At 41.8% G+C, this 18,938-nt stretch overlaps 1 protein-coding gene across 1 annotated transcript in view; it reads left to right on the forward strand.

Annotated features, from left to right (window-relative positions):
• The first annotated feature begins 587 nt into the window (after window positions 1–587).
• MARCHF3 (membrane associated ring-CH-type finger 3) overlaps window positions 588–18,938 on the forward strand; it is a 39,872-nt gene continuing 21,521 nt past the window's right edge. Inside the window, exons 1-2 of the mRNA XM_075727100.1 lie at window positions 588–739; window positions 17,800–18,090. Coding sequence (XP_075583215.1) covers window positions 588–739; window positions 17,800–18,090 — 443 coding nt within the window. The remainder of the gene's footprint in view (window positions 740–17,799; window positions 18,091–18,938) is intronic.

The following is an 18,938-nucleotide window of genomic DNA, read 5'->3' on the forward strand; positions in this document are numbered from 1 at the left end:
CCAGTAGCGGCTCTGATTGACTGGTGGAGATTTTATCGATGGACTTTGGCAGTTGACTTGCCAGGGTTGGAGTGACAAAACCAAACAGAGCCTGTTCTTTGGCCGGCACATCATCATACTCAAGGGCAGTCTTGTGTCCCCCTCAGCCAGATGCTTTACAAGCCTCGCTGGGCTGAAGACTGGAAGATTAGTTTTCTCCTAACTAGCTTAGGGTTTAGGTAATTGGTTTTCTGAGGGCTTAAAAAATAAAATAAAATTGTAAATCTCACACAAGGTCAGTGTTAGTTATTTGCTTATCTGCTCTAGGCTGTTCATGAGAAGCATCAAATGCATTTATCTGTAACATGTTTGGAAATAAAATGCTGTAGCAGCTCATGTTTGTAGCTGGAATTAGTAAATACACAGGGCTTGTTTAAGCTCTCGGTATTGACAAAGTCATCATAGTATCTTCACATGAGGACAGCCTTACAGCCTCGTCCTTTGGGCTGTTTGAACGATCAAATTAGTCTTTAACATCTGATTCCCTTTGAGCTCAGGTCTCTGTGAAACAGAATAAAATAACTTCTGTGGGTGCCACTGGAGACCTTATGAACTCTTACAGAGATCCTCAGACTGATCTTCCTAAGGTGAACCGTGCAAGGGCCGTGGTGGCTGAAGAAGCTGCTGGTGCAGATCCTCAGCTGACGGAGGCCATCCTGCATGAGGCACTTTGCTGGGCACTGCAGGACGTGAAAATCCAGTGGGCAGCAGCAGCTGAATGTAGCCGAGGCTAGAGTGGGCAGCTGGACTGCGAAGCTTGCAGGGGATTACCTACCTGGATGCTTCACGAGGAGCTGTGCTGGGCATTGACTGGACCCTAGACCTCTGCACAGGCTGCTGCCCAGACTTAAGGAGTCAGCTCAGTGCCTGGCATGCTCGGAGAGCTTGACTTTGGGACAGACTTAGGGCCATCACCTAGCACGTTGTTTGTGATACTCCCTTTCTAAAGCATGCACAAGAAACAACAGTTTGTAGTGTGACAGCTTAAATCATGTCTGAGAGAGTCTGGTGTGGTAGGTGGAGGAGAATTACTTAGTGTGAATGGTAGTATTAATAAGACAGAGAATAGGCTTTGTTTTCTAGGACCGGCCCCTGAAGATGATCCAATATTAAGAAGTTGGAAATTGAATCCTATCTCTTTCTTTTCCCCTCCCAGCAAAATGCAGAGCCACTTTTTCATGACTGCTGAAGTTGTACTTTCTCTGACTTACTGCATGGGTCTGTGCCAAGGCAGGCAGGAAGATGAATGTGGTAGCTAATCTTTGCATTCCTACTTTCCTCCTACTTGTGCCTGTAACCTTTCAATCCATGCAGCTCAATTGCAGCATAAAACGATAGTTTCCCTTATAGCAGCTTTTTTTAAATTTAGGCTGTGCTAAAACCCAAGAGATCAAAGTATTTTCAATAGCACAGGAGGAACTCATCCATAATAAAGCCCTTAAAGCTAACTTCGTAGCTGAAAGCTAACTTCATTGCACAGGAATGGTCAGTCAGTTGCTGATTGTGACTATAGGGTTGAGTTGCAGAGGTATGATAATCCTGCTTTTAAGGACACATCTTGGGCTGGAAGTAATTTGCAGCTGCAAGGCTAGTGTGGGCTTTCAGCTATGACCTACAACACAGAGTTAATTCCTAATTCCTGTTTGGCTGCCTGTCATTCAGGTGCTACCCATATGAACAGCCAGCATTTTTACACAAACTGCAAAAAGTACAGTGGGGAAGAACTGGAAGTACTTCACTGGATGTTGCTTTTGTAATCATGCTGTGCTGCCATTAAGGTTTAGAAACTAACACACAACTCTCTCAGTCCTTTGAGATATTTTATACATGTGCATGTTGCTGTTGCTTGCTTGCTCTTGCTCTCACCCCATTGTTCACATTCTAGCTCATTTCACAGGTTTCAGACAGAGTTTGATCTGGTTAGTTTGATTTGAAAGCTTCTATTAACTAAATCAAAGTGGAATAATGAAAAATTACAAACTGGAGTGACTATGGCTCAAGTTTTACCACAGGAATTGAATTTTGTATATGTCTATGTGTTAAAGCCAGATGACACAAGAACATCTTCATCCCAGCTCATTTGGGTAGTAGCTGACAGACATTCACCATTTGCTTGCTCACACTTGGTTAGGAGCACATGTTCAGGAGTATAAGCAGATACATCTTTTTTTTCCTCCCTGAAGACTCAAATGGTGATGAGTCAGTTACTGCCTTCCATTTGCACAAAAAAAATTAAACAGGTGAAATTTGCCACCATCTGGACTCGCTCACTTCCTCCTGCAGTGGCCTGTTGCAATTACTTGCTTTCGTTGAGCATTAGGCTCCTGTTGTTGCGCTTTTCACAAGACACATGAGCTCTGGCAAGGGCCAAGGTTGTTCAGTATTTTGGGGCTGAGGCAGGCAATTTTCTGCCTCTATTTTGCTTTTTTCAGCTCTGCTTGGCAGTTACGAGCTGATGACTATATGCAACAGGACAGATAATCTCAGTTTAGTTTCTGGGAACACTTGGTCAGAAATACCTACTCATAAATAGTCTATCCACTGGCTGTATCAGCAGGCAGGAATGTAATGTGCATGAAGCAGATACTGACTGTCAGAAGGGACAGATCTCACACACATTAGATGCGCATATGTGTTTTTATTATTGCAAGGACAAGACTGTTCAGTTTTGGAGAAGAGCTACACTGAGGAGGGGTTTGAACAAGACTTTGGCTTACTTTCAACTAATTTTTGTCACTCTTTTGAATCAATGTTCTTCATTAGGATTGCAAATAAATTGTATGCCTGGAGGATATTACATAGACCAGTATGTCAAAAGCATTAAGATGTATTTTACAGAATGATGTGATATCAGGAATTCATTCTGCATCCGCAGCTGTGGTAAGAGATAAACTAGGAGGTAGAAAGGAAGGAGAGCTGTTGGAGGATGTAAGCTTCCCAACAAAAACACTGGGGATACTTTTGATGGAAAATTGTACAAATTTAAGGACAAGTATGACTAACTGAGAACAATGCCCAGATGGTATGGGAAATGTAATTAACCTTTGGCAATGCAGCAGTCTCAAAATGATGAGGCAAAAATTCCTCAAGATTCACTAGTCTACTAAGATGTTCATACATAAGGTGATCAGTTTTTCTACTTCAGTATCAATGTTGTTATATATGAAGACCCAGAAGCAACCACTTAAAAATGCAATAGCCAAAGACAAGAAAGGTAAAAGTGATAATGTTAAAGAGAAAATGATTGACTCATAGTTATCCAACTTACAAGGTGAAAAATGATCCCTCTAGCAATAGGGAAAGACTAGAAGATACTGTACTTAATGAGGAAATTTGTTTCAGTGCTTCCCTCTAACAAGGTGTACTTTCTTTCTGACCTGACAGGCTGATAAACCTTGGGATGCCATAAACTGATAATGAAGCGCCATGCTAAAAATAGTCTGTCTGCTTTTTTCCTGGTTGCCAGAACCAGCAGAATCATCTGTGTAATCAATTTACTACTGAGTTTGAGACATCTCTGTGTGGAAGCCTCCTGGGATGAGAAGTGTCATCTTTTCTCTCTGTCGCTCAGAGCAGAGCTCAATGCTCATCATGTACTAAATAAGCAGATAGAATTGGGAACTAGTCATTTGATCCTGTTTGTTTGCTCACCATGTTTGGATTATGGTTAAATGTGCTTTAAAAGTTTAAGCCTGAGCATTAATTGAATGAAGGAATGTGCTCTTCATAGAAAATGTGGTATGCTTGTTTATTCTTTTAAATAGTGTCCAGTTTTATGCAACCCCTTTGAAGCCAGATCCTCAAACTTTACATTTCATGGGCTATGGGTCTCGATTAATAGACAAAACTACAGCACCTAGCTAGGGCTATTGTTGAGGACTTTTTAAGGTTTCTGTTTTTAAGTTTCATTGGTTATCATCTCTAACTATACTCTCCTCAGTGGCTCTATATATTCTCTGGACCATAGGTATCACAACAGAAGGTAGTCACTGTAGACTCTAGAAATTTCCACAGTCTTAATGTGGGGTAGGGCTGGCTCAAAATCAGTTGTTTAGAGTAGTGCAGGGGACAGAGATCCACAAAATCCTGCGTTGTGGAATGTGGAAGTTAAGCAACAGGTTATGGAAATCCTACATCCTAAACCTCCATCAGAGCATTCCTCCTCACCTACCTCACCAGCAAGCAATGACAGGAGAGCAAGTCTCGTCCTGCTCGGGAGCTATGGAAGAGTCTTTAATTACTTGTTTTCTAAGAATGGATAATGTTTTGGAGGGTGAAGTAGGTTGACATAAGGCATTGCTGAAGGCAGATAATGATTTTATCTTAGCTTTTACTTCTGGCTGTTCACAACTTCTCCAGAAACCCCAGAATTTGCAGCCCCTGAGGCAAAACTTCGAGCCTTTTAGTTATTTTGCCCTTTGGCAACAATTAACTTCAGGTAGGTTCACCTGCAACAGAGCCAATATGCTCAACCAAGTTCTAGCATTTCCACGTTCCTGGATGCTTTCTGTGCCATCAGTGATGCTTTATGTTATGCAAAGTGGTATGTGTGCATACATTTTGATGAGACATAAGTGAATCTATAATAAGATACTGCTTTAATATATAGGAATATCATAATCATCGCATTCCCAGACCAAATGGGACTTGGAATTCTTACGGAATTTGCCCAGAGTCCCTTCATCATATCCATACACATAGGATGAACTCCAAACCACAGCACATTGGCAGTGAGCTAATGGCCCAGTTCTCTCAAATACTCTTCCCTGTCACTACATATATTAGGCTTGACAGACATGCTTCATCTTCAAGAAGGGGAAAGTTACCTTTCAAGTGATAAATAAACTTCTAGAATACTAAGACCACACTCAAAATTCCTGCAGCTGTAGAAGACACAAGATGAAGTTGTGATGAAGATCAGAACTGATGTTATCTTAATGATAGGGGGCCAGAATCTGGCTACAATGGCTAGCTAGGAGTTTCACCAGGTGAGAATGCTATACAGTGGTATAAATCAGGTAAACTATACTGTACAAGTAGCCCCTGAAGAAATGGATGGCGATGGTACAACTTAGACAACAGTTACTAGACTGTTGCGAAGCTCTAACAGCACTGGTGCAAGTGGAGATGTCATCATTAAGCTGTTTTACTATCACAGTCCCGTACCAAGCTTATCATGGGCATGCAAGAAAATCTGCATCTCCGCGTTGATTTCAGTGCAGAAGTCACAGTAACACACAGATTAAAATCCCAACTGAGATCAGCACCCACTCCAAACTTCCAGTGCCTTTATTTCTCATAGTATTAAGGCTAACACCTCGTTCACTTCTAACTTTTGTTCTTATTATTTTTCTTGTTGGTATTTCTCTTTAATTTGGATAGGGAGAATAATGTTGCCCAGTCAAATTTTATCTATGCCATTTTGATTTAGTTCTGTCTTGTGATTTTGATTCACTAGTGCAGCATTTCAGTAATTTGCTTGAAAATTACTGAATAGAAATTTGATTTTATATGCTTTGTTTACATCAATTATTTTTCATTCCCAGGTCTGCATGTCAGGTCTGATTTGTTTGACCAGTGCCAAGTTCATTTGACAATTACTAAAAGCATTTTTGGTGTGCTTGTTGCTGGAAAAGGCATGGGACTGTCCGGTCCCTGTAGCATATAGTTTTACACAGCACAACACATATGCATGTAAAACTAGTTAGTGTAGGGAACTACCACTGGTTTTAATTAACTTGCAGTATTCCCATGTGCTTGTCACATCTGGAGTGATCTCTAGAGCACAAGTTGCGGAATTTGATGGAAGACTTCCCCCCCAGAATTCAAGTTTAGAGGGGAATCTTTGTGTAAACTTTGTACAAAACCACGGAGTCTACATTTTACTCCTGCTGAGAAAAATAAACTCTTTTTGTTCTCATATTAGTATATCTTCCTGTGTGGAGGAAAATGCCATGAGAGTATTTTTAGCTGCTTTTCTCTGAAGGGTAAAAAGAGAAAAGGGAAAAGAGCGGAATTTTGAGTAATTTTTCTTTAAAGAATGTTTTCAGTTTTTTTAAACAATATTTTTGGAAGACTAATTCCCTCATCAGTAAACATCAAAAACTCAACTACTGCCAACTAAAACGCTACAAGATAAAATCATACAAAGTAAATTCTCTTTGGTGAAGGAGAAGGGCTTGTTAGATGGCACCTTCAGAAACACATGGGGTGATCACACAGCATTAGAATAAGAGAAGGTGTATATTTTACGTATAAATATGTTTGTCTGGGGCATGCTTTGCAAAGCATCACGTACAAGCTAAGTTTCATGTGTTTACAAAGTGTCATCAGCTGATTTATTGCTGAATAAAACATTGGAAGGCTTGAATCTACCCCAAGAAGTTTGCAATCTCATTGTAGTACTGACAAACACAGCATCTAGGGGAGAAGAGGTAGAAGCCTTCTCTTCCTTCAGCTTAAATTTCCATTGTACTTAATGCACGTAGGCTTTAATACAGAGTACCAGATGATGCTTTTACTAATACAGATACCTTTCTGAGCATAGAGCGCTACTGAAAAGCTTCACGGGGTATGTTGTTTGGGATGCATCACATAGGAAGGAGAGAGGTGCTCCATACAGGAAGTAAATGTTAGTATTAAATATTTATGCAGATGACTAAGAAAAAATAAATTAATATAAAGGTATCTGAATGATTTCAGGTTAAACTACAATGCATCAATACAGAGGTATTCAGGGTAAGTTAATAATCTTTGTTTATTTCAAAACTGAAATCTTAAAGAGAAGTCATATTGATTGAGCTTCTAACAAAGTTTTTGTTAGCAAGTGTTAAGGCTGACATAGCCAATATTGCTGAATTCTAGAATTAAAATATAAAGCTATTAAAAAGAGAAATGTTTTTAATTTTTACTTATGTTAATTTTAAGATGTTCTTAGTATATTTTTTTAACTTTCAAACATTCAACTGTTTTTCCATCAATGGTGAGGACTATAAATGTGATATTTTTCATGAGATCGTATTTGAGTGCAGTCTCCACTGCAAGAACTGGAAGAAACAAATACACTAAAAGTGGGCAAATAATTGACTTAGCAACAATGAACAAAAGAATTAGCATTTTAGTTAAGCTATCTGTAGAAATACTGTGACCATAATTCTCCAAGTATTCCCCATTAGTAATTAAAACCATTTTGCTTTTCATCCCTGGCTGTGTTTGCCCTGCAGTTTTCAGACTCTTGCTTCCATCACCAACCAGCGCTGCCCGTGTTCTCTATCGTGCAAGCTCGCGCACAGGGAAGTTGCTCGGTCACAGTCCCACTCAAGATTTATACAGACTAGACCACTGTGAGCCATGTAAAACTACAGGTTTACAAACTGCTTCTGTTTGTCAAAGAATTAATTTACACAAGCTTTACATGAACAGGAACTCATTACTAAACCCCAGGCATGAAGTTTAGCAATATTTACACCTTTGGCAGTTTAAGCAAGTAATTTTTAGCTTGACCTTACCTGGTCAGGAATAATCAGTTGAATTCAGCTGATGTTTACCTGTGTGAGTAGAAAATGAAGCACAGTTAGGGGTTTATTATGCGGGACAGGGCTATAATTCATGCAATTTTAGCAGCCTTCCTTTTAGCCCTGCAGTGGAAATGGCAAGAGCTATTTTTGAATGTTCCCTGGGGAAGACGTGGCCTTGGGAGTACATAAAGATTTAACTTTGAGCGTTTTCCCCTGAGCTTCATCCTACAGCTGCTGAACAGTAACTTTGAGTCCAGTGTAAAGCTGGGGTAGGTCAATAGTAACATTTCCATCAAACGCAGCACATTTGGATCAGGTCTGACTTGACTTGTTCTCTTAAGACTTTGTGTTTGACAGAGGCACTGGTCCTCACACTGTCTTGGTCCTCACCATCTGCTGAAAAAATAGTTAGCTGTAAAATATCAGGGTGTAGTAGGTGTAATTTGTTACGTGTCTTTGGTCCACTTAGCTGCCCCAAAGTGTGCAGATGTAGTGTGAGTCCCAGAGGGTGCCATGAGATGTGCTATGTGGAAGGAGCGTCCCATGCTCCTGCATTACACTTTTTCTGATAAAACAAGCACCAGGAATGAAGGATCTAAATAGCAGAGAGGCCAAACAGAGCCCAGAGGTGCTGACTGATGCGGTTAAAACTGCTACTGTGGGAACTTGCAAAAGACAGGTTTTCTGATTAAATCCAAGGTACTTGCAGAGAAAGGGATTTCTGAAAGTTTTACAGTTCCTGTGCTAAAGGAAGTGCAGTAACAGTAATACGTAGTGTGCAACAAAGTACTTAGTGATTTTTAGAGATGAATCCTGGTTTTAAAGGGTTGACATGGAATTCCTTGTCCTTTGGCCCTTGTTGAAGAGAAATTAAGTTCTTATGGTACAAGCCTCATCTTAGAGGTTTTAGGCCAAGAAGTAAACATACATGTCTAGCATTTTGGTTACAAAATCTGCTTGTCTCATCTGTATAAAGTGACCTAATTTAGGAAAATGAAAGAGAATCTAGAACTTAGTTTCTAATGCAAAAACGAGCTTCCAGGCCTCTTAGTTTGTACGCTTTCAGCATATAAGTAGATACTAATTCTGTCACTGCATTTTGGTGCCTAAGTGTGAAAAGCTTGCAGTTTAAGCCATGTCCTGGGATGACACAAGGCGTAAATAAATCACTTGGAAACACTGATTCAGGGCAATGCCATCCCCACACCCCCCTGGGGGAAGCCACCCTTCAGATTCATTCTGGGTCAGACCTCAGGAGCTGTTTTTATTCATTAAACCGTATTGTTTCTGTGGGAAAGCATACTTCCCAGTTTGTACCCACTAATCAAAAGAAATGGAGAAAAGCACTTTCCCAGCACTTAGCTGGGAAACTCTGGTAAGTAGTTTCTAGTAACTCTGGCAGTAATCATCATTTTGCAGCCTTGGACCCAAAGGCAGCTTTGGGTTTCTGCCAGAGGGGTAACTCATGCACCTGTGGCTGCAGCCTGCAGAGGGTTGGTACAGGGTCAGCCCTGCTCCCCAGGTACAGCCACTGCCAGGCTGGCAGAAGGGAAAGGAGCTACCCGTGGGAAGCTTTGTCTCATTGTCCTCCAAAATTTGTCTTTAAGCAGGGCCAGAATAAGCAGAAAGTTTGTGGTCAGGAGTGGGGAATGAAGGGAGAGGGAGTGGGATGAGGACGTGTCAATGAATAAAAGGGAACATGTTAGGGTGAGTGCCTTTCTCCATTTGCAGGGATTCAGCCTGAGTGTAGTCACCCAGAAATAGGTGCAGGCAAGCCTTAGCCTCCAGTTCCAAGTATTCTTAGCTTTCTCCATTAAGGAAGCCTAGTAAGCAGAGTTTTATAGTGGCAAGCAGCATAGAGGAGGTTGGGGAAAGAAGCTGGAAAATACTTAATCATTTTGACTCCTCCACTCAAGATTATCAGCAAAACTACTACGTCCTTCCTCACTGAGGATGCTTATTTCGGAGCAGCATGTCTTTAGTACCCCCTTCCAGAGTAACTTCTACCACTTACAGTCCTGTCCTCCTTCCCTAATAGATCAGGCACAATGCATGGGCACAGGACGTAGCCCAGCTTTCAGAAGCTAGTGCACGTCGCGCTCCAGGGAGCTGAGCACGCGGGGGACCTTTAGACCAGAAGAACCTCCATTACCAAATGGCATCTGGGCTTGAAGCCACAACAGCCGGTTGTGTGGGCTGGAGTAACTGGAACAGAGTTACAAGGAGTGCCAGGGAGGCAGAGGGAAAGACAGACTGCAGCAGAGCTTGTGCGTACGTCCGGTGCGTGCAACAGGCAAGTGTAGATTAAGTGGCTATTCTGGGAGTCTGGCTCGCAATACCAACCCGTTGCCAGGAATTTACAAATGCAGAATTGGCAGCATATACAGAAACACTCATTTATTTCCCAGATTGTGCTTAGTAAGGGTGCAATTAAGCACATTAGGCTGTTTTATTCAAGCCTATGTTCTACGAGCTACTGCAGGCACGGGGAGCCCACTGACACAAAGGGCCATTGTGGAAATACTGGTTTTCTGCAACCCGCATTGCTCCAGAGAACCTGGAAGCAGCTTGCTCAGCTCAGGAGGGAGAATCTGTTGGCAGCACTGTTCAGTATGCTGAATCATAACTTCCTTCTCTTTGTCTAGTAATCCAAACTGTCTTCTAGGAAAAATGACACAGACAGGTCTTGCATTCCAACTTCTATGAGGAAAGAGATTTCGACTAGAAAAGAAAGTCTATGTCTTTCTCTGTACTTTGAAAGAAACTATCATTACTATTTCCAGATCAGCTGTAAACTGTATTTGTGTCTTCTGATTTTTATTATTAATGCAAGACTAAAATGCCACCAACATAAGTAGTTATGGTATGTATTATCATGTGACATCTTCCATTTTGACAACCAACAAAAGAAGAAAAATCTAAGCAAAATACTTAAGTTAGTAGCTGTGCAGACATATAAAGCAATTTATTGAAGTCTGCAGTGCCAAAAAGGTAGTCCATTGCTCTCATGAAAAGTGGTTCAAGGTTCAGTACATAACAAAAAAACATTGATTTATGGGTGGGCAGTGATTTTTAAATGCACGGGAAGACTCTTAAGAACTATTCATGCTGAACTGCTTTGTGCTACTGCCTCAGACTAGCACTCAGTTCTTTGATGTGCTTGTTTATAAAATTACACTTTACATGCAGCCTACTGCATGATAGCTTTTAAGAGGCCCCAGAGCTCTCTGCAGTCAGACCAGCTGAGCAGAAAATGCTATCTACTGCATGAAAAATTAGTGAACTGTGGGCTAACACAGCCAAACTAAAATTGCCTAATATTAGTGGGGTTCGGTATCACACTACTTTCTGTATGTTGGCATGCATTAAAGTGACATCTTGCAAGGAATGTGAAGTTTACTGCCCTCCTCAACTGGTAAACAAGTATTACATCTCTTGCAGCGTTCAGTTGTCTCTCATAGCTTCTTGCAAAGGTTTGATGGTGGTGTGGTAGTTGTTACAAACCGAATGCTGTTGGCCAGGTTGTATGGTTTCTTAACAGCATCCTTCTCCTGTCATCGAGTCCCAGGACTGCTGTGCCCCAGTCCTGCTCCCCCTCTGCCTTCCTTGCTGATGGCTTGATGCCAGTGAGTGCTTTGCACCTCCATAGTGAACAGGTTAGGCAGCATCTTATATGTCCTCCTGTATACTAAGCCACATGTGACTATAAGATGTAGGAGTTACTTCATCTCCTCAGGTTGCAGAAATTAATTTTTTACTCTGGAGGACTTAAAAGGTCTTATGTGCACCTCCTGTGGAGTTAAGATGTTTTTGCTGAAAGTTGCTGTACCTTTTTATTTTCTTTATTTTTTAACAAACGGAGCAAGTGAACCAATTGTACTGATCCCCGCATCTACTAAGGCTGTAGGAGAGCTGGCATTTCCCATTATGAGTTCTAGGCTTAGCTGCTGTAAAGTCTTACTTCGAAGAACAACCCTGGTACACACACAGGATCATGCAACAGGACTGGAACCAAGTCCAGAGAAAAAAATAAGAGTAGCTGATGAGCTGGGGTCTTGGGGAGGCAAATGCAGAAGGGATGGGGCATGGTCATATGCATGCCACAGGGGACAGGAGCAGCAGGTTGGGAGCCCAGGTGTGGCTGCCCTTCAGGCATCTCCCATGGTGCCAGGTTCCTCAGCTGTAATTGTCAGCTGACAGTTGCCAGCTAATTTCTAAGAAACGTACTGAAAGAAATGCAGATCTGTCCCCCATGTTGATGGACAGCGTCTAGGGCTACGACTGGAACTGCCGGTTACTCCATTAGTTTCTTTACCCAGTAGCCGCAGTGGGATTGAAACCAGGAGGGGATCCATGCAGTTCTGTGTGGTGGAGTGTGGAGGGAAGAGTCAAGAAACATTTAGAACAATTCCAGCTATGAATGCCTTGGATGACATACAGAAAACTCCTTCATGGGTGTCAGAGTTACTACAATAAGAGTTTCAGGTGCCCCAGAGTGTCCTGGACTTTTAGAAAGGTTCTGGCCATGCTATCTTCACAGTACCCTGTGTTATTTCTTAATAGGTGAAAAATTCCGAAGTTTCACAGTACTCTGGAGTTGAGAATTTTGGTGGTTCTTCCGCATTTTTCAGTGGGAAGGTGAATCTGAGAGACAAAGCAGCAAGCCATCCAATCACTGCAATGCCTGGTTTAGTCTCTGGAGCATCTTAACATAGCTGCAGTGGGATGGGGCTTAGCCACAGCTAGCTTAACTACCTAAGTATTTAGCTTCTTACAGAGGTTTGCCAACCAGTCCTGACTTCTGTCCTGCTGTAACTAAACCCCTAATAGTAGTTTAATTGAAGCAGAGGTCTTTTGTGCATAGTGGTTCTTGTCTATAAGGATCATGCAAAGTCAGGATAACTGGAAGATGGACTCGTTCTATATTGAGAAACTACTAAAAAAAATTACTATCTTAAGAGGCAGGATGGCATAGAAATGTTATCTAAACCTCAGTGATGGAAAGATGAGTTCCTGTTCTCCATTTCAAAAAACAAAGCATAGTATACACTGTAATAACTTGTTTGATAGGTTTGAAGCCAGTGAAGAATACTTTTTTCACACAGCCTCTGATAAGTATATTACAGACAATCTTTGAAACCAGTAATTTGTGCATTACTTAGAATGCAACAATTTGCATTCTGAGTAATGAACTAGGTTTGATAAAAGAAATAAAGGTGGAAGACTTTTCTCCATGAGGTGCACCATATTTCGAGATTGCAGTACGATGCAGAATTGTGTCTGTGCTCCAGATCTGCTGACCTGTCCTGAAATAAAAATCTGTCCATGAACACAAGTCACTGGGGGCCAAACTGCTACAGTAATCTGTGCAAAAGAGATTGGTTTGTACCTGCAGAATCTGTTGGGCAGGCTGAGGCAGTCATGGGCCTGTGCAGGAGACACATCAATGTCAGTATGTGGCTGGGTTTCACTCCTGGACTTGACAACCAGTTTGCCATTTCTATTGGATTGTAATTTTAATCGTGAACACTGGACTGTGGATAGACTGGAAAAAGAAATATTCTTCTGGCATGTGAAAGTACTTAAATAGGAAACAAAATTACATATCTGAAAGCTTTTTTTTTTAAATAATGGTTCTAGTTTTTTAATAATGCAGTAGTTCTTGGGAAGATGTCTCCAGATGGTAACGTAGTGGTTTTTCATGCATGTTTTTAAGTCTTGAAGCTGACTGATGCATGCTTGAGTTTCATTTCTTGAAACTAATAGGGTGACTCATGGGGGTGTGGAATAAGAAAAGTGAATGGATTTCCAAGTTTGAAACTGCATGACTATGAGAGATGCAGTATGTTCTATTCTTAGCAAAGAAAAAAGGAGAAGCGAGCAATTCACACACAATCTCTACATGAATATTTGTTTAACTTTTGCAACCCCTTGCTTGAAGTGTAAGATCTTTTTGTCTCATGCAAATATAAGCCACTCACAGCTTCAGCAGTAAAGCACCACTGCTTAAAAAGGTCTACTGTGATAATTTAATTCATCAGCATGATAATACTTTATGAGTTTAAGAAATGAGGTCAGTTCACGCACAGTAGGAAAGAGAGCAGCAAGGATTCCAGTTGTAGGTGCTTATTGTAAATGCAGATGGTTTCTTCCTTAAATTACTTTTCAGGGCAGTAATGGTAGTTTTTGACATCTCATATTTGAGTGTAATTCAATGGGAGTAGCAGTGCCTTGCTCACTGGCATTTGTTGAGTCTCATGGTTTCTCTTGATACAGAAGTTATAAATCTCTTAAAAAGAAATATAAGCATAGGAAAGAAGATATGCTGTAAATACCTTGCAGCATATAAAGAAATGTTTGTTGAGCTCAGTGGGGACGTATTGTTAGCACTAATCAGCAGTTGACTAAGCCCAGAAGTAGCTTGTCTCTGAAACAAAGATTTTTTTTGTTGTGTGCAAGTGTTTGGTGGCATTTGTCTGTGGGGCTAAGCCACTTTTCCAAAATATTTGCATTCATTCATATCATGTCAAGATGAAAAATACTTCCAGATACCTCTTAATAACCACTAAAACCCTAGAAAGCAGTCTGGACTTTGGAATGATTTAAAAAATGAAGCAGCAGGGAGAAGGCAGAGAGAGGCAAGATAATTGGATGATGTTGACTTACATTTTAACACTGGGGGTAGCAGCCAGCAGATCAGGAGAGAAAAAAGAGTGTAAGTTATCCTAACATTTTCTAGAATAGCATCCTATGAATTATTATGGGGCAAAGGATGTAGGTTGCACTTGAATCTTCAACCCGGCTCCAACATGACCTCAGATAATTTGCTTGAGTATACCGCATCTCATTCCCTTCTGTAGTTTCTTGCTTCACAGTGACAGCTAGGTTTAATTTACTAACTGTATCTATAGTGCCTGCACCATTTTTGAGGAAATAGCATAAATAACCGCAAACTACTGTGATCATCTGCATCTGTAACTGTGTAAATTGAACAAGGGAGTAGACTTGTTATTATGAGACTTGTGCTTTTCTTGTCTGTAAACCAGAGCACTGAATGGAAAAGTAACAGGAACATATGGGAGACTTGCAGTGCTCACTGAGGGGTATTTACTCCATAAGCCAGTGAATGAAGTGGGAGGAATAAATCACAACTAGGACACTCTAATCAGTGACTAAAAGAATGCTGTTGCACTATGTCTTCCCACCAGGTAAACCTGTACTGACCTTTTTCCAGCCAGGAATTTGAAATTTCTGAGGACACAGAACAGCCCTGAGAATTTAAAGCTCCCCCTCCCCCCCCCCCCCCAACTTACGGTACAAAGAAAGTAAATGCAATATCCTTACTTTTACTCTGATACCCTTAAACCCATATATATATATACACATATATATATATATAAAACCCCACATATATATAACACACTAAAAAGGAGTTTCTTCTTGTCTCAGGATTTTTCAATTTGTGATCATTAAACAACCCTGAAAATGGGATTTTTGTATAGCTGATTGAAGTAATTGTGCAAGAAAGTGAAGAGGAGAAATATACCAAGAACTATACTCTTATCAGTGACGGCTGGAACATAGTGCTGAAATTGGAGAGTCAATTCTAAAAGACAGTTAGACTTTGCCACCTCCCATCAGAAGATCTCATGTCATGGAGGTGAGAAGAGGGAGTCAGAGACTGGTACCAAAGGCAAAGCAGAAAAACTAGAACAGGGAAAAGATCTGGTTTAAATATTACAGTAGTAAGGTAGTCTTAAAATAGATTTTTGGATGGAGAAGAGACATGCAACAGGAGTGGATGTAGTAACACAGAAAAGAAAAAAAGAGCTAATTGCTAGATGTCTTCAAACATACATCCATCACGCCAAATTCAGCCACTTTTCTCTGAATTTTCTGGCATCTGAAATAAATGTTGATATTCTGGCTTCCCCCATTTAATATTGCATCTCTCCCTTAATACCATCTAAACACATCTTCCTGCTTTTGTTCTTCATTCTTCCTCTTCTGTTAAGGTATTTGTGACAGATTTCCACCTCTTTCAGATGAAAAACATTCTGACAGAATGTAATACATACATACAGGTTAAATACTGACTTTGGGGTTTTGTGGGTATTAAGATTTACAATTCCTTAATGTCAGCTTTGACTTCAGATTTGCTTAGGATCTTTGTGCTTCTCACAAGCACTATTCTTCATTATTTACCACAGGGTTCAGTATTAAAGCACGTATTATTTAATTCTATTATTGTATTACTTTCATTCACATACACTGATTTTGTGTGAAAATCATTCTTCTGAAATCAGGGAAGTATGTTATAACTTCTAACTTTCTTTAAAAAAAAGAGTTAGGTATAGAAAGGGGTTACATGTATTTGCTATGCCAAAGTGGGATATCAGTGCAGTACTGTATGCACAAATTTGCATTAACATCATTGCTGGGATATAGCTACATTATTTCTGGTGTGCTTTAAAGCTTTGCATTTAGTTGCATCATCTGATGCTTCAGCAAATGCTCTGAACTTATCAAGTGGCTGATGGATGTGTTTGTAAAGGCTTGGATGGTCACTTTATACGCAACGATAAACCCGCTGCTGTACTTAATGAGGTCAGTGAAGCAACCAGAGAAGAAATATGTAATTCTGTAGCATGGGTCTGTAAGCATGGTACTGCCTAGGCTTTTTAAGTTTAATGAAGCAGCTACTCAGCTGCTGAATATTCTTGTTAAACAGTCTCAGCATGGATTTTAAAACTAAAATGTTGCTGATACCGTGGTCTCCTTGGAGAGTCCGTGTCTCTTATTCTCCTAAAAAGTCTGCATCTTTTATGTGTTAATGGTTTTGAAATCAGCCATTTGCTTCATTTTCATTGTAAATGAGGGTCAGAGTCTGATTTCTTTCCCCGTTCTCTGAACACTATATCCCCTGTAAGCTGTCTCATCAGCCTCCAGTTCACTCTCTGGGGTATGCATGGTCTGAAAATAGCTGAAATAATCCTGTAAAGCAAATACTTTGCCAAGCATTTTCCTATTTTAGATGCCTTTCTAAGAATATAAGTCCCTGTGTGAAAGTTTGCATGGTACAAGTGGTCCAGCATCTCCATCACGTCCTCATATGCTACAAAGTCTTACTGTGCCAAAGACATCCGTTCAGGAGTCTTGAGAAAGTTAGCACTGCCATTTGCTCAAATACAATGAGATCAAATTACAAGATTTCTTTTAAAACCCAGAGAAATACCTCTGTTTAAGCGGATTAATTTTTAAAGACTCTGTTTCCTGCTGCGGTACTACACAGGTAATGGTGGTGTCCAATGCGAAACGCTTTTTTTGAGGGTTAAATGCAGTGCAAACAAACATGCCTGATTTCAACATGTGAATGTAACCCATAGCATTTACATGTGACTGTAGCCAAGTGTCTCAAGGTATGCTAGGAAGTCTTTCCCTCCTTTTGCAGAGGGATTAAGCCACCCCATACGTATGCTGTCGGCGACTGACCTGGAGAGCAAGCCTGCAGGCACACAGCCTGGTGTTCTGCCTGTTGAACCACGCAGCCTCCTCTCACCAGCAAGCACACCCAGCAAGGACCATCCTACGAAGGTATCAGGAATTTACATTCCCAGGCTCTTTGTTACCTGCATAACCCTTGCTTTCCAATTACCGTGGCTGAAAGCAGCATACAAAATACAGTCTAAGCGATGGGAAAAAGAGCAAAGCAGAGACGAAAGGCACAGGCAAGCTGTGATTTCTACCTCATCTTGTGGCATAAATTATTGCTGCATGCAGGCTGTTATTAAGCAGGTCTGTGTGACAAAAGCCGTGCACAGGATTATTAGCTAGGTCCACGCTCTGCTGTGGATTGGTGCTGGAAGGCACTTAGCAGCAGTAGAGTGTTTTCACAGGGGCTTTGGAGCTGATCGGCTACTTTCTCCTCTGATACCTAACTTTCCCTGTTGGTGGACAGGGGCAGTCTTTAAGTTTAAAAGCAGGCAAGGTGAAGATTGTATATTTCTTTGCAGCATTTGGGGGGAAGAGACAAAAAGGTTCAGCCTTTCCATTTACTACTAGTGACTTTAGGAGTCGGCAGAGGAAAAAAGCAGCGCAGAGTCCTGGCTTGCTTTTTCTGAGACGCACAGACAGTTTTTCCACAACACGTAACATCATAAGCTTCCTCTCCCTGCTGAGTGGGTTTCGGAGGGCTGGGGCGGGGAGGGGGGGACGTTTTTTTCTCATGGCTGGTATCGATCAGTGCGGCGGAGTTGCAGACAGGGAGGGACGTGCCCCTTTCCCCCGCCCCACCGCCCTGTCCTCCCTCCTCCCTAGATGGGGACCTGCTGCCCAGCGCTGCGAGGATGAGCCGCTGCAGTCACCTGCCGGGAGCCCCGCCGGAGCGCCCACACCCGCCGGCACCTGACGGGAAGACCCTGCCCGGTGGCAGCGGCGGCGGGCCGGCCGGCAGCTGCCCGCAGTATGTCATGCAGGTGTCAGCCAAAGATGGGCAGCTGCTCTCCTCCGTCGTGCGGACGCTCGCCACGCAGAGGTACGTTGGGGGTGGTGGGGCGGGCCGGGCCCGTTCCCTGCTTGAAGGGAAGATGTGGTGGTGCGCTTCATGAAGGCTTACCACGGTACAGGTGTAATTAAACCCTCATCCTAACTTTGCGATGATTATGCTACATATGTAATTAAGCCCTCACCGTTATACTCAGTGAAGAAGGGGGAAGCAAGCTGCCTAGGGATGCTGCTGCTCAAGTGCGCCAGCTGCAATAATTTGCCCTGATAGGTAGTGGGAGGCTTCGGCAGGCGCTGGCTGGCACGGGATGCTGTGTTTAGCCTGCGCGCTGCCGCCAGCAGTTCTGCGGCACGTTTCCTTCACGCTTCCCAAGTCACCGCGCTGAGTGGCCAGACAAACTATTTCTAGCAGATGTGCATGCACAAGTGTTGCTGCTTCACCCATCATCCAAATGATTGAGAGTGGCTCTTTCTGCCGTTGATTTAGAATGGCAGACTAGTGGTGAAATATACATTTAAACTATCCCCTTTGAAACACTAGCTGCTTTGGGTTGGCTTTGTTTTCATTAGAAGCAAGAAAGAGGATGCTTAAAGAGTTTGGCCATATCCAGGCTTGATACTTGGGTCAAAATTAAGTTCCACTTCACTGGTGTGAAGCTGGAAAGACTGCACAGGTCTCGAAGAAGCCTTGGATTTTCACAAAACAGCAAACATATTCCAATCCACTGCACTCGTGCAAAGAGTGAAATTACTAACTTATGCTGCACGTGCAGTGTGACAGCCTGAAAGGGCCTTTTCCCCTTTACTTGTAACAACTTTTTCAGACCCTGTGCATTTTGCACAGCTCAGATTTGTGTGCAGAGCATCAAGCACAACTTC

The sequence above is a fragment of the Pelecanus crispus genome, chromosome Z (assembly GCF_030463565.1).
Source record: "Pelecanus crispus isolate bPelCri1 chromosome Z, bPelCri1.pri, whole genome shotgun sequence".
NCBI classification, from domain to species: Eukaryota; Metazoa; Chordata; class Aves; order Pelecaniformes; family Pelecanidae; genus Pelecanus; species Pelecanus crispus.